The 15,214-nt window shown below is 41.5% G+C and overlaps 1 protein-coding gene across 2 annotated transcripts in view; it reads left to right on the top strand.

The window, feature by feature from the left end:
- Window positions 1-14,805, top strand: part of LOC144495656 (SWI/SNF complex subunit SMARCC1-like) — a 153,813-nt gene extending 139,008 nt beyond the window's left edge. Inside the window, exons 27-28 of one of the 2 annotated variants that reach the window (XR_013498303.1) lie at window positions 4,584-4,758; window positions 11,023-14,805. Coding sequence is in view for 1 of the 2 variants with exons in the window: in XM_078215923.1 (XP_078072049.1) it covers window positions 4,579-4,758; window positions 11,023-11,096 (254 nt within the window). In the remaining variant the exon portion in view is untranslated. Of the gene's footprint in view, window positions 1-4,578; window positions 4,759-11,022 lie in introns of both variants that reach the window. The other variant, XM_078215923.1, reaches the window with a different exon arrangement.
- Window positions 14,806-15,214: the final 409 nt, after the last annotated feature.

Raw genomic sequence — 15,214 nt, forward strand, 5'->3', positions numbered from 1 at the left:
CCAGGGCTGTCTTTTTCTGTGCCGCTAGACTGGTTGTCTCCTCTCCACAGTTACCATTGCTGGTTGGAGGTTGGGAGGGGGTGCGGGAGGCTCATGATGCCAAATGTGATGTTTGCTGCAGAAGCAAAAACTGACATTAGCAGCCTATTTGCGGATTGTAATTTCTATTGACTGCCCGCTTGAGAGCAAGAGGAAGGAAAGGTCCAAATTGGCCGAAAGGTCAAGCAAGAACTTGTCTAACTTGAAAATTATGAGCATCAGTTGAATAGGACCGAGCATGACCGTGTGCAGTGATGTATAGTCTGATCGTCTCCAGTTGGATTAAGTTTATTGTGGCTAATGAATGTAATTTGAGTATCCAATAGCATACACACACATCCCATCCTCCGGTGGGGGGGGAGAGAACAAAAATGAACATCTTTCACGTCTGGCTTGAGAGAGCTTGTAAATCTGCTGCTGGCCCTTGTGGAAAAGTGAACACAGATGAGGCAGAAATTCTCTTGCTTGCAGATCATCATCTGTATAATGTATTTACCGTACATTTTTGGACTGACATAGGCAACTTCTTGTTTTACCGTATTTTGAATTTTTCCATCCTGAGATTCTGTAAAACAGCTTTCAGCCTGTTAGATTGGAAATTGTTACTGATGGATGAGTGTTTAGTGATCTCCTTTGAGTTTAATTTCCAATTTGACATGCTCCCTCACTACAGCATTCTCATTTTTTTTCTCGCTTCCATGCTCTTGTTCATACATAGGGCACACACTAATTGAAGTGTAACTAATGCAGTGATGCTGGAGGTGACCTTTTCATGTGCTGTGCAGTTGATTTGTTCTCATTAGCCTCCAGCCCAGTAAACACGTTCTTTTTGTTTCTTTCATTTGTTGCTGTAATGTGTGTTTATTTATTTCTCCTCTTTAATGGAAATTACACAAATAATACAGAAACAGACAACAAATCTTCCTGTGGAAAAACAATGCAACATAAATGAGGGACAGGCTGGAATCCAATCCAGGGAATAGATATCCAGAAGTGCATGTGTACATCAGACACTGTCTCAATGTGATGACGTTGTCATCTTTGAATTGTTGTCTTTTTATACACTTTTTTTAAACAAGATCATCTTGCTTGAATTTATTTGCGGGCAGTTGTGGAGATGGGTTGAGGTGCAAGTGGCATTGCTGTAGATTGTGGGATGATTGAATGTGGAATGTGAACTCTGCAGGCGCCACCCTTGTTCACCTGTTTTGGCATTTGGTCCCTTATGTCATTCAGTAACATCATGGCTGCTCTGTTATTGCAACACCATGGGCTTGATTTGTCTCTGGGCTTCGGGACCCCGCATCGGAGCCAAATGGGGTTTCCGAGCCATACTTGGCAGAAGTGAAACTAACAGCAATCTTTTAATTCATTGCTTCCGTAGTCGATATCCTATTGAGGAGGTGGGTGGGCTCCTTATGCAGCTGGTCCAATCAGAGTGATGGCAGCTCTGATGGCATTGCCATCTTTGAACATCACTATCAAAATCCTGGGAGCTAGCATTGACTAGAAAGTTAACTGAACTAGCCATGTAAGTATTACAACTACAGAAGCAAGTGAGATGGAATTTTGAAGCCATTCAGTTGTATCAAACTGCTACAAAATCTACAAAAAGAAATGAAACCGGATGGATCACCCGACATCGACCGAGACATCAGAAACGATGACAAATTCAGCTCTGTTGACCCAATAGAGTTCTCCTTACTAACATCTGGGAACTTGTGCCAAAATTGGGAAGCTGTCTCACAGACCACTCAAGTGACATAGTCACACTCGTGGAATCATACCTTGCAGACCGTGTCACAGACTCACCAACAGTGGCAGGCAACACTGTGGTAAACATTTGGGAGGGGGTTCCCTGGAAATTCTCTATGAAGTCTCCTGGCATCAGATGTAAAATGGGCATGGATACTTTCTGTTGATTACCTCATCATCTGCCCCTCTCTCCAATCCCCCAACTGATGAATCAGTACTCCTCCATGTTGGACACCACTTGGAGGAAGCACCAAGAATGGCAGTGACACAGAATGTGTCCTTTAGGTGGGGGACTTCAATATCCACTCTTATCCCTGATGATATTCAGGTTCACTTAATCAGCGTATAAACTAAATGCCAATTTATGCGATCATTAAACTAGTTGATTATCTGAAGGATATCTCTGCCTTGAACATAATGACCCAGCCTCTACAGCCCTCTGCAGTAAAGAATTGCACAGATCCACTATCCTGCGGGAGAAGAAATTCCTCCTCATTTCTGTTAACTGAGTGACCCCTTATTCTGAGTTTATGCCCTCCGGTCTTAGATTCTTCCACAAGGGGAAGCAACCTCTCCACCTGTCAAGCCCCTAGGAGTTCCATATGTCTCAATAAGATTACATTTCATTCTTCTGAACTCCCATGAGCACAGGCCCAACCTACTCAGCTTCTCCATTAAAATAAATCCCTCCATACCTGGGGTCAACCTAATGAACCGTCTTTGTTGTTCACAGTATTCCAGGTGTGGTCTAACTACTGTCTTGTATGGTTTTAACAGAACTTCTCTGTTTATATACTCCATTCCTGTTGAAATAAAGGCCAACATTTGCTTTCTCTATTACCTGCTTTTTGTGATTTTATGTACAAGGACCCCCAAATCCCTCTGTCCTGCAGCTTTCTGCAGTCTTTTTTCCTACCAAAGTGCATAACTTCACATTTTCCTACGTTATATTTCTTGTATATTTAAAAAGTTGCAGGCTGCTTTAAGAGCTGATCACGTGATTTGATGGTGATGTCATTAGGACATTGCCACAGGCTGCCGTTTTACTTTCGGTTTGTACTCCGTGCGGGAAAGAATTGCTGGAATAAATGATTTTAGTTGAACCTACGTGTACACTGTTCATTTTGTTAGCAAAACTTACCTTCCCACCTTATCTACAGCAATTCGGAATGAAAAAATGCAATAAGCCCAGTGGAACTGCATAACTTCAAACAAATGAGAGAAAAGTATATAAACTAGCAAATTGCAATGGGAATTTGGGTTTGACCTGGAAAGTTTGACCTCCAGAACTGTAAAGTTAATAGTTATTGTTTCTAAGTCAAGTCCTTTTGTACATACCTCCTTTTATCTGGATGATTGAATTTGGAATTATAAAAGCTTTGCCTATAGTAGCCTTGTTTTACTCTAACTCTAGACACCGCATGAAAGATTTGCTTGCACGTGCACAATGAAGGCAATAACTCATCAAAAGTCAGGGGTTAGAAGCTCTTTTTAAAGTCCATGTTTTCTCTGTTCATTCCCCTCGGTCCTCCATTCCTGCAATTGAGGGTTGATTGGTGAGCCTACTCTCAGGCGTTGGCCTGTACTGACCACTTGTATGAAAATTGCCCAGCAGCATTGCTCCATGCAGGAAGATGCCGAAGCCATGATTGGAAACTCTGGCTTTGCTGGGCACAGACGTATGCTCCACTCTGGCACTGTAGCCTGGTACTTATACCTGGATAACAGGAGGAATTTTTGAATCGTGGAGATGGCACTGCCTATGGGTCCATTATGTTGATTCATCTCAGTTTTGGTCAAAGGAACAATTTAAGCATTAGGCATACTTAGCAATTTCTAGTGTTGAGGCAATCTGTTGTATAACATGCCAAATAAAATATTATTTCCATCAGTTTGAAACTATGGACGCACCTGCAATTCTATTTTATCGGTCATCACAAGATGTGTGGGAACTACTCCACCTAGTGTTGTGATGTTCATAGATGCAGCCACAATAAATGGCAGGTCATGACCTGAAATGTCAACTCTGCTTCCCTCCACAGATGCTGCCAGACCTACTGAGTAATCTCCAGCATTTTTGTCTAGCACTCTTTATAACTTTGCATGAAAAACTTGCGCATTTAAAATGATTTAGCACCACTCTGAGCAAAGGGTCCACAGCATATCCAATTGGGTATTGCAGGTCCACTGAAGCTGCAGTGATGTGTGGGAAATGGGCAGGTTAACAGTTGTTGCTGGGCCAAATTGCTGAGGCAGACTGAAAGGAGCTTTGTTCTGAACTCCGCTTGTCCTTTGTCATCTGGTGTAAAACAAAGTAAAGGCTGCTTTATTATCGAATTTGCCTTTGTTGTACCATCAAAAGTGCTTGCAGGCACTGGGTCAAAGTGTACATTTAAATCCCCATGGTTGATGCCCATTTTGAGTTCAAAATTCCATTTTGTATATGGTGATATAAATGGATGAGTTTTAATATGCAGGGTTGAATGTATGCTTTGGAGGCAAGAACACAAGAAATAGAAGCAGGAGTAGCCACCAGGTCCTCAGGTCTGCCCTGCCATTCAATACAATCCATGGCTGATCTATGCCGGCCTCGACTTCTTTTCTGTGCCATTTCCCCATAGCCCTCTATTCCTCAATCTATGAAATATTTAACCACCTCCACTTTAAATACTTTGATCCAGCCTCCACTACCCTTTGGGGCAGAGAATTCCAGCGATTCACTCTGCGAGAAGAAACACATCTTTGGTCTTTCTCATTAATTTGCGATTTTTGTTATTTCAAAAGGTCAGATGTCAGGAGCTGGGACGATGATGCCAGGGCAACCCATGGCAGGTCGTATGATGCCGAATCTTCAGCCGAATATGCCATCAGGAGCACCCCCTCATCAAAACCCAACGGTTGTACCAGCAGCAGCACATGGTAACATGATGGGCCCACGACCAGCAGCTGCTACCAATGGCATGTGTAAGGATTTTTCAAAAATATGGTCTTCATTTCTATGCATAAAGAACAGAAATGTGTGCTTCACTAATGAATTGTTTCAAGAGATTCAGACAAAACATCATTGAGACAAATAATCAGTTCATCTACATTTGGTGTTCTGAGGGAGGAATGTTGGTCAGACATTCAGAAGACTTTTCAAGAGACGATGGGGATTTGGTTTTATCCAAATAATAGATATTCACAGTGCACCACAACACTGAAGTGAAGATTAGATTATGAATTGAAATCAGCGTGAGCCCACAGTCTTCTAATTCATAGAACATAGAACAGTACAGCACAGAACAGGCCCTTTGGCCCACGATGTTGTGCCGAGCTTTATCTGAAACCAAGATCAAGCTATCCCACTCCCTATCAAGCTGGTGTGCTCCATGTGCCTATCCAATAACCGCTTAAATGTTCCTAAAGTGTCTGACTCCACTATCACTGCAGGCAGTCCATTCCACAGAGTATTAAAACTGAGCCAAGATATTGTTGAAACATATAGCATTTTTAGGACTGGAAGGGCCATTGTACTACAGGGTCAGGAAATTGTCCTGTGATCTTGCAGATGGAAGGGATTAAAGAGAACTAAATATCAAGCGGTGAACTAACACTCTGCTTTCATCTCTGAAGCTTGATGTTTGAAGAATCTCAGACTGGTAGAGCCATCAGTGGCAAATTGTCATTCTGAGGGTTCTCCGTTCGATGATTTAGGTTTTCCTGCCCCAGTTCCTGGTGAGCAAAAAGATTCAACACTAAATTGTCCAGGCTTCATTTCAACTTGATGTTGAGCATCAAACATGAATAATGGAATTAATGCACAAGTATTTTTTTTTCTTAAATTGGTAGATAGTAAAGTAGCAGTTTTCAAATCTTGCTACTGAGCAAAGTCTGTGCACGTTCTTGTGGGCCCTGTGAAAATGCCGTCTCCCGGTGACCCTCACTCTAAATCCTGAAAGATCTCCTATCCATTGGCATAGGAGAGCCAGTGGATGTGTCTTTGAAGTCGGTAAAAATACCTCTTGAGGCTGGTATGAGTCAAAATAGAGTAGGCTTTATTCTCAAGTTTGTGGGAGAACTTGACCCCTTGAAAGCGGAAGCCAAAGTTCTCTCTGAACACAAGAAGTGTGGACCTTTATACATCAGGGTTCCCAATACAAGTCATGAAGCAAAGTCCAGTTAACAGTCCTTGATCATAAATTATAGTTCCTTTAACAGCTTCTGATAGTCTCTGGATCATGGTTAGAGACTATCTGGTATCCTTGGGTCATAAAGCACAATTCTCCTGGTAGTTGTAGTCAAGGTGCAACCTCTGGTCCCCCGCTCTTCCCGCGGCCTTTCCTTTGAAGTGACTGTGTGCGATTGCAGCTGTCCCAGTGGGAGTCCTCCTTCAAACGGCCATTCTCGCACTCTCCCATTTGGTAGCTGCTTCCTTTGTTTAAATCATAGACAAGCCTACGGGAAACGTAAGACTTACCACCCAACATTTACATTTAACTGTCTGTTTTATCAGAATGATATAAACAAGCAAGGGAACCATGAACAAATGGCTTATACTACTAAAAATAAAAGATGAAACCATGAACAAATGGCTTATACTACTACCAGGAGCAATATAAGCAATGGGGAGACTAGCCATAAGGAAGGGTTATGTTTATGATACATTCCAGGTACAAAGTTCAACCTTTTAGGCACAAAATACATTGAGTACAAAAAAAAACATTAACCCTTTCCCTTCTTCAGTCTTATTTAGACTTTCAGAAGGGTTTCGACAAGGTCTCTCATAAGACTACTAGGTAAAGTTAAAGCACATGGGATTGCAGCTAATGTCTTGAGATGGATGGAAAGCTAGTTAGCAGATAGGAAGCAAAGAATTTGCATAAATGGGTCTTTTTCTGATTGGCAGTCAGTGACTAGTGGGGTTTCGTAGGGATCTGTGCTAGGACCCCAACAGTTCACATATATATTAATGATTTGGAAGAGGGAACTGAATGTTTTATCTCAATTTGCAGATGATACAAAGTTGGATGGGAGGGTGAGGAGGATGCAGAGATGTTTCAGCGTGATTTGGACAGGCTGAGTGTGTGGGCATCTGTATGGAAGATGCAGTAGAATGTGGATAAATGGGAGGTTATCCACTTTGGTAGCAATAATAGGATGACAGCTTATTACTTGAATGGGTGTAAATTGAGAAAGATGGATACTCAACGAGACCTTGAAGTCCTCGTGCATCAGTCGCTGAAAGTAAGCGCGCAGGCACAGCAGGTAGTAAAGGCGGCAAATGGTATGTTGGCCTTCATAGCGAGAGGATTTGAGTATAGGGATAGGGATGTTTTGCTGCAATTGTGAAAGGCATTGGTGAGGCCACATCTGGAATATTATATGCAGTTTTAGTGTCCTTATCTGAGGAAGGATGTCCTTGCTATAGAGGGAGTACAGCAAAGGGTTATCAGGCTGATTCCTGAGATGGCGCGTCTGTCATATGAGGAGAGACTAAATTGGTTAAGATTATATTCACTGGAGTTTAGAAGAGTGAGAAGGGATCTCATGGAAACTAACAGGGTATGTTTTAACAGGTTAGGCAAGGTAGATTCAAAAAGAATGCCCCCAATGGTGGGGAGTCTAGAACTAGCGGTCATAGTTTGAGGATAAAGGGTAAACCTTTTAGAACCGAGGTGAGGAGAAATTTCTTCACCCAGAGGGTGGTGAATATGTGAAATTTGATTTAATTTATTATTGTCACGTGTATTAACATACAGTGAAAAGTATTGTTTCTTGCGCACTATGCAGACAAAACATATCGTTCATAGAGAAGGAAACGAGAGAGTGCAGAATGTAATGTTACACTCCTCCTAGCTAGGGTGTAGAGAAAGATCAACTTAATGCAAGGCAAGTCCATTCAAAAGTCTGACAGCAGCAGGGAAGAAGCTGTTCTTGAGTCGCTTGGTACGTGACCTCAGACTTTTGTATCTTTTTCCCAAAGGAAGATGGTGAAAGAGAGAATGTCCGGGGTGTGTGGGGTTCTTAATTATGCTGGCTGCTTTGTCGAGGCATCGGGAAGTGTAGACAGAGTCAATGGATGGGAGGCTGGTTTGCATGATGGATTGGACTACATTCACGACCTTTTGTAGTTTATTGCCGTGTTGGGCAGAGCAGGAGCCATACCAAGCTGTGATACAACCAGAAAGAATGCTTTCTATGGTGCATCTGTAAACGTTTGTGAGAGACGTAGCTGATATGCCAAATTTCCTTAGTCTTCTGAGAAAGTAGAGGCGTTGGTGGGCTTTCTTAACTATAGTGTCGGCATGGGGGGACCAGGACAGGTTGTTGGTCATCTGGACATCTAAAAACTTGAAGCTCTCGACCCTTTCTACTTTGTCCCCATTGATGTAGACAGGGGCATGTTCTCCTTTATGCTTCCTGAAGTCGATGACAATCTCCTTTGTTTTGTTGACATTGAGGGAGAGATTATTGTTGCCACATCAGGAATTCACTACCACAGAATGTAGTTGAGGCCAAAACATTGTCTGATTTCAAGAAGAAATTAGATATAGCTCTCGGGCCAAAGGGATGTGAGGGGAAGGGGGGGGATCAGGATATTGATTTCGATGATCAGCCATGATCAGAATGAATGGCGGATCAGGCTTGAAGGGCCGAATGGCCTACTACTCCTTCTAGTTTCTAAATTTCTATATTATTGAAGATGATATTTTGGAATGCAGTAAATATGGACATTGCAACATTGCACTTGGCCATTTGCATCTTCTCGTGTGATTATCTTGATGTGCTACGTAGTCTAATTACACTCTCCTAATCCTCAGACTCTTTAGTATTCTTCCTTTGCAATAAAACTGTCTTAAATTTGTGTGTTCTTGGATCATGCGACACCAAACTCAGGTAAATTTAAAATCTGTACATGCTGCTTGCCATTACAGTAGGGGGGCTATGACTCTGGACTCCCATTGCTTTGTCTGTAATGGTTAAGTCAGAGCAAGAGTGATCTCCTTTATGCCAATTGGAGAGGTGGGGCATTTCTCACTGCGAAAATTACAAGACCAGTCAATGCATTGCCTTTGTGCACCCCCAGGTGGCCAGCTATATGTCAGTTCTGGCAGGTCACTTAGCTTCTTCATGAAAAGGAACTTTTTCCAGTCCTTGTTTTTTTTTCTCTCTTCCATATTCCTGGAAATTTCTGTCTGTTGCTGGTACTCTTCCAAGTGTTGCTTAAACAGAGGATTAGGAGGACCAAGCAGGAGAACCCTGCTGGCTCATGGAGGAACATTTTTTTAAGGGCTAAAGGAACTATATCAATGTTTTAAAATTCTACTTCATAGAATCCCTACAATACAGAAAGAGGCCGTTTGGCCCATTGAGTCTGCACTCTGACAGAGTACCTTACTCTGAGTACCTTTTCCCCTACCCTATTCCTGTAACCCCACACATTTACCATGGCTAAGACTACACATCTTGGATCACCCACACTAGACCGGAATTGAACCCACGTCCCTGGCGTTCTGAGGTAGCAGTGCTAACCACTGTGCTACCATGCTGCCTACTTGTTGGTCTTAGTGGTAGCTATTCAACTATTCGAGACATTAGTGGCCACTGAATTGTGAACAGGAGCAGAAATCCAAGCTGACCTTTTTTCCAACCATGCTTCCTTTCCTTGATACCACAGTGTCAACATTAAGAAAAGGAAACACTTTTTGACTGCAGAGTGGTTTTAGATGTCCTGGGATTAGACCAGGCGCTCTATAAATGCAAGTGCATTCAGCATGGCTCAATTTCACCACAGAAATAAAGAACCTCCAGCTACCCAACTCTGTTCAAATCCTCAAGTCCTGAAGCATTTCATGACCAATGTGTTTGTTTGAAATTAGTTCAGTATTGTTTTGTAGATAGACATGAGAGACATAGACTTTAACTTCAACATGGCAGCCAATATGTGCACAGCAAGATCTCACAAATGGCAATACACAAATAATGAGTTAATTTGCTTTTGGGACAGTTGGTTGAAGGATGAATGTTTATCAAGTCACTCAATCTTTTCTCTGAAAAAAACAAACACTATTGTTTACTCATTGTCCTTCCCTGTTGTTACTCTTTACTCTTTTTCGATAGAGTTTTGCCTGATTTCCCTTACTCCTAGCTTCCTCGTTTTTGATGCCTATATCACCCAAAATCATGAGGACTTTTTATTCATTCATGGGATGTGGGTTTTGCTGATTAAGCCAGCATTTATTGTTCAGCCCTATTGCCATTTGGTGAGCTGCCTCCTTGAACTGTTGCAGTCCCTGTGGTGTAAGTAAACCCACAATGTTGTTAGAAAGGGAGTTCCAGAATTTTGATCCAGCAACAGTGAAAGAAAGGTGATATAGTTCCAAGTCAGGGTCGTGTGTGGCTTGGAGGGGAACTATTAGGTGGTGGTGTTCACATGTGTCTGCTGATCTTGTCTTTCTAGGTGGTAGAGATTGTGGGTTTGGAAGGTGCTGTCAAAGGTGTCTCGGTGACTTGTTGCAGTGCATCTTGTAGATGATGCACACTGCTGTCACTATTTAGTCATGGAGGATGTGAATGTTGGATGGGGATGGTTGCCGATTAAATGGGTTGCTTTGCCTAGGATGGTGTTGACCTTTGCGAGTGTTGTTGAAGCTGCATTCATCCAGGCAAGTTGAGAGTATTCCATCACACTCCTGACTTGTGCCATGTGGATGTTGGGGAGTCAGTAGGTTAGTGACTCGCCACAAAATTCCCAGCTTTAACCTGCGCTTGTAGCCACAGTATTTACGTGGCTGGTCCAGTTGAGTTTCTGGTCAATGGTAACGCCCCCAGCATGTCGTTACTGGATGATTCAGCAATGGTAATGCCATTGAATGTTATGAGGGGATGGTTAGATTCTCTCTTGTTGCAGATGGTCATTACTTGGCACTTGGTGCCAGGACTCAGCCAACCCAAGTTGTTTCCTCATTTTTCAAGCCTCAGCTTGGCTTCCTTGTTAGCATCCTGTCCTCTGGGTCAAATACTTCTGTCATTCCATCACACCAGGAGATAAACGTTTAATGTATGGAGTGTTGAAGGAGTGCTAAAATATGTCATCTTTGTCTGTGGATTTGGATGTAGATGAAAAGAGAGTATGGTTGGAATCCTGGAAGGAAGAGATTAAATAAGCAAAAAGCCTCTTTCTTTAGGACATAGTCTGTGACCTTTTTGTGCTTCAAAGCTTATTAATCCTGTATTTCTCTGCAGATCCAGGCCCAGCCGTACAGCCAGAAGGTGTAGTGGTGCCCACAACGACAGCACAAACTCCTGCAGCGCCATAACCAGTATGAATGGAATATAACCACCTGATACACTCAGTGGGAGACTTAAACAGTGAAACCCAAGCAACCATCTCCGACTAGTCTCTGTCCAGCTACCTCCCTTATTGAAGACACTGAATTGCAAATGCTTGCCTTCCCATTTTAATTTTACTCTTTTTTTTGCAGTCAAGTTTTCTTTTTTGGAGAACAAAAATTTATTTGGCAAAACAAATAAAATACATTGTAGTCATTTTTTCCAGAAACAAAATCAGGTTACTTGTCTACCTCCCTGTCTTCTGTGGGTTTCATGGCAACTGATTGCTTCTCCCCTACCTCCTTTGGTCTTCCTGGTGAAATAGACTGGTTTGTCAGGGATATTCATTCACGATAAGAAATGGTGCATCTTTCAGTAGACAGTTCTGAAAATCTGCAACAGCAGCAAAATAGTTTTCAGCTGATGAGCATGTGTATAGACCAGAGACTATTGACTAGAAGGCAGTATTGTTGGAGGAGCAAAGCCTTTCTGCCTGAAAATTTTAATCAACTAACAGTTTTGTATAGGGAATTTTTCTCTCTTCCTCTCTCCTTTCCTCACTTTTCTTTCAGTTCTTGATCTCTCTTGAAAACACTGACTGATCCTGGAGTATCACAAAATATAATTTTAAAGGTCACAGGTGAATCTGTTGCTTCAGTCAGTGATATCTAGTGAGTTTGCAAAATGAGTTAGGAAATCCTTGGCAGACCAAAATGCATTCCTTTACTATATTGAATTCTGGTTTGTATGGGAGCAATGATTCATTAGCAAATGTAAAATACAGTGATGATAAATTTCGGAGCTCTTACGATATTTGAGTACTCACTTTTTTAGTTCAGGGCTGCAGTTGCTCTTTGGCAGAGGTGCTTGAAGGTTGCTCCTCATAGAATCCCTACAGTCCTATAGAATTACCATATAGGGAACCACTTGTGCTTTACTTTTTTTTAAAAAAACTTGGTGACTTGTGCAAATCCCAGAGAAATCTAGTTCATTAATATGGAGTATCAGATATGGTGAGGGCTTACGGGTGTGAAAAATGGGATAGAATCAGTTCAAATTGAGGACCACTTGCATTTGATGACTGAATTGGTTAGTTGACTATTGCAGTATGATGCATCACAAATGTGTCTAATCTATATCCATGGCCCAGGCAACCTGATCCTATTTGAACTGAGATTTTTAAATCAATAGTTAAATTACTTGAGCCAGGAGATTTGGAAAGGACTGTTGTAACATTGTTGTCTCATTGATGGACAAATCCCTAATTGGAACATTGAGATCATTCATATCTGCAACTTGCAAATTTAATGTTAACATCTATTTAAACTTGGTATGGTCCCACAGCTTCATGGCTTGGGTCCTTTTAGTAAATCAGATTTGGTTTGTCCTCTATATGCAAGCTGAAACAGGGTATTGGGGCATGTGTGGTGGTGATGAATGGTGGAGCAAACTCAATGGTCTGAATGGCCTACTTCTCCTATGTCTTACAGCATTATGAAAGATGAAGTTCAATTGCTGCAGGGAAGCCAAAAATCTAAATGACCCGTTTTTATTAGAGAGTAACACTGATGGTACGTGTGTCAGTAGAAAATACTGGATAGTCAATTGGTCAGGCAGCATCTGGGAGGGAGAAAATTAGTTAATGTTTCAGGTCTGTAACCTTCCATCAGAACTGGAAAATATTTCCAGAATTTTCTGTTTATGCTCAGATTTTCAGTGTCTGCAATATCTTGCCTTTTGTATTGTATATTCAATTAGAGTCAGTGAAAAAAGTATTGCAGGTCACCCACTGCTGTGGACAAACCTGATGAAACCGTTGCTGGGAGATCTCGAGATAGTACGGGATATCATGGCAAGCTATTATTTCTTGCACACAAAAAAACTAAGCACTTAGCCTTGTGGCACTACTGCATTAGAGAACTAAAATAGAGCCTCAGTGAATCCCATTCCTGCTATTCCTCCAGCCGGAGGGGTTTGAGCTTTGATCTCAGCTGCTTCATTCAGCAAATATTAAGTAGCAGCATAGGCATTCTGTATTTTTCTTTAAGGTTGGGGAAAGAGTAGTGCCATCTTTTGGTTGATTACATTGTTGGGCTACAGAGGACCATTAGCTAGAGTAGAGCAGTGACTACTGCTTCAGAGAGTTGGTCTTCAAGGAGACAATAGTTTGAATCCTAGTCTTGACTTGTATTTCAATTGATACAAGTGGTATGAGGAAGCCTTTGAGGGAGAGGTAATTTTATTTTTAGCTGAATGTGATGCAGTGTTTCCAATGCCTTGGTGATGGCTAAAGTGTAAAGGTATATCTGAAAGCAGCATGTGCGTAGATACTATGGTTGATACTGAATATCTTTTTCCTTCATATTTCCTACTGTTTCTCCCTCCTCTTGCTTTAAAAAGCGTTAGATAATTACACAATTCTGCACCTTGATTATTTGTATAATAGTGTTAAAACCTGGTAGATTATCTTTTCCAATGGTACTAAATGCAAAGGCTTTGGAAGCAGTGTTTTGTTTTTCATTCATTCTTGGCCCTGCCTAAGGCTTATCTTAGTGGCAACGTCACAGCCTTCAGTCTGCAGGTCTTGGACAGACACAATTGGGGTCCAACTTTTTATTGGGCATGTGGGTAAATGTGTTCCTGAATCTGCTTCCTACCAATGCATAGTATAATTTCAGTTTTGCTCTCAATCATTCCTACTCTTTTGCTCTCTTCAATTTGTCCCTTCCCCATTCCTCCCCCGTTGTGACTTAGTTGGGTGCTACTTTGGACGCACTGTTCTACCTGTGAAATTTAAACCAAAAAATCTCTGGGGCTTGGGGTTAGAATTTTTATGTATATCTGGGCCATTTGCTTTTGAAGTTGAAATGCATTGATCAGAGGAATACAGACATTTCAAATATGAACCATTGTTGCCTTTGTACTTGTGATCAAGTGGTAGCAGTTTAATATTAAAAAGCAATAGCTGGTTAAGGTAGTTAATGTCCTCTTTATCTATTAAAACTCATTGTTACTTGGATTTCAGTAAATTTGATGGGTGTACATTCTTTATACACTTGACTGAAGCCGTTAATCCAGCAGAAGAATTAATGTTTTCTGTTCCAATCTGGAAGTGTGTCCAGGGAGAGCATTTTACATTTTCCATCCTGGCAATTGTATTGCTGGTGGTGAGTTTATTTTGAAATTAAGCATAGCCTTGTTGTAATCAATGAAGAGGGGATACTTGATGCATATAAGGCAGGTTCTTGAAGTGCCCATAAGTTCGCTCTTTGTCTGCATTCTCTCGCTTTATTTGGTTTTTAAATTATCTTTGAAGCATTTGTAATTTGACATTCCTTTTTTTCAGAGCTGGAACAGTTCTCATCAGAACAAACTGATGACTTTTGCTGTTCCAGCTTTGAAGAGTTTTTGACCGTTGTGTGTATATGTTCCAGGTGGGAGAGATCTATTCTTCCCTGCTCACTTTAGTTGGAACTCTGTAGCCAACTGATTGTGTTCAAAGAGATTCTTTGGACAGCATTAGTTGGGTTTTCTTTCAAGGGACTTCACGTGTTCTGAATGCTTCAGAATTTTCCATCTGGTGACAAAGCAATAAACTTCTCTTGCACACCCTTGCTTTTTAAAAGATAGGAATTACTTCTGTATGTTCTGTTAAACAAGTTCAAGTAAATTCTCCTAATTAGGTACTATAGCTCTATCTATGACACTGGACCATCCTTTCACATGATATTTCTGGCAAATTGTGGTACTGAATTGAGTAAGTTGACCATTCCATGGTTATAACTATCAGAGCTGCTGAACTGTTACTGAAAATGCATTGTATTGTGTTTTTGCGTACAAAATATCCCACGAGATACTGGCCGTGACAGCATGGTATTGTACCACAATCAGTAGCCTCACTCCTTCACCACGAAATCTGAGTGAATTTGAAAGCAGCATATCTACCCAAAGGAGTGATAAGAATGGGGAGTTTGCATTTAAGGGAAAGCTAGACACGCATTTGAGGGAGAAGGGAATATATGGTTGCAATGGTTCATTTAGAAGATGGAAGGAGGCTTGATTGGAGTATAAACACCAGCGTGGACTGGTTTGGCTGACTAATCTA

Source organism: Mustelus asterias, chromosome 7 (genome assembly GCF_964213995.1).
Source record: "Mustelus asterias chromosome 7, sMusAst1.hap1.1, whole genome shotgun sequence".
NCBI lineage: Eukaryota > Metazoa > Chordata > Chondrichthyes > Carcharhiniformes > Triakidae > Mustelus > Mustelus asterias.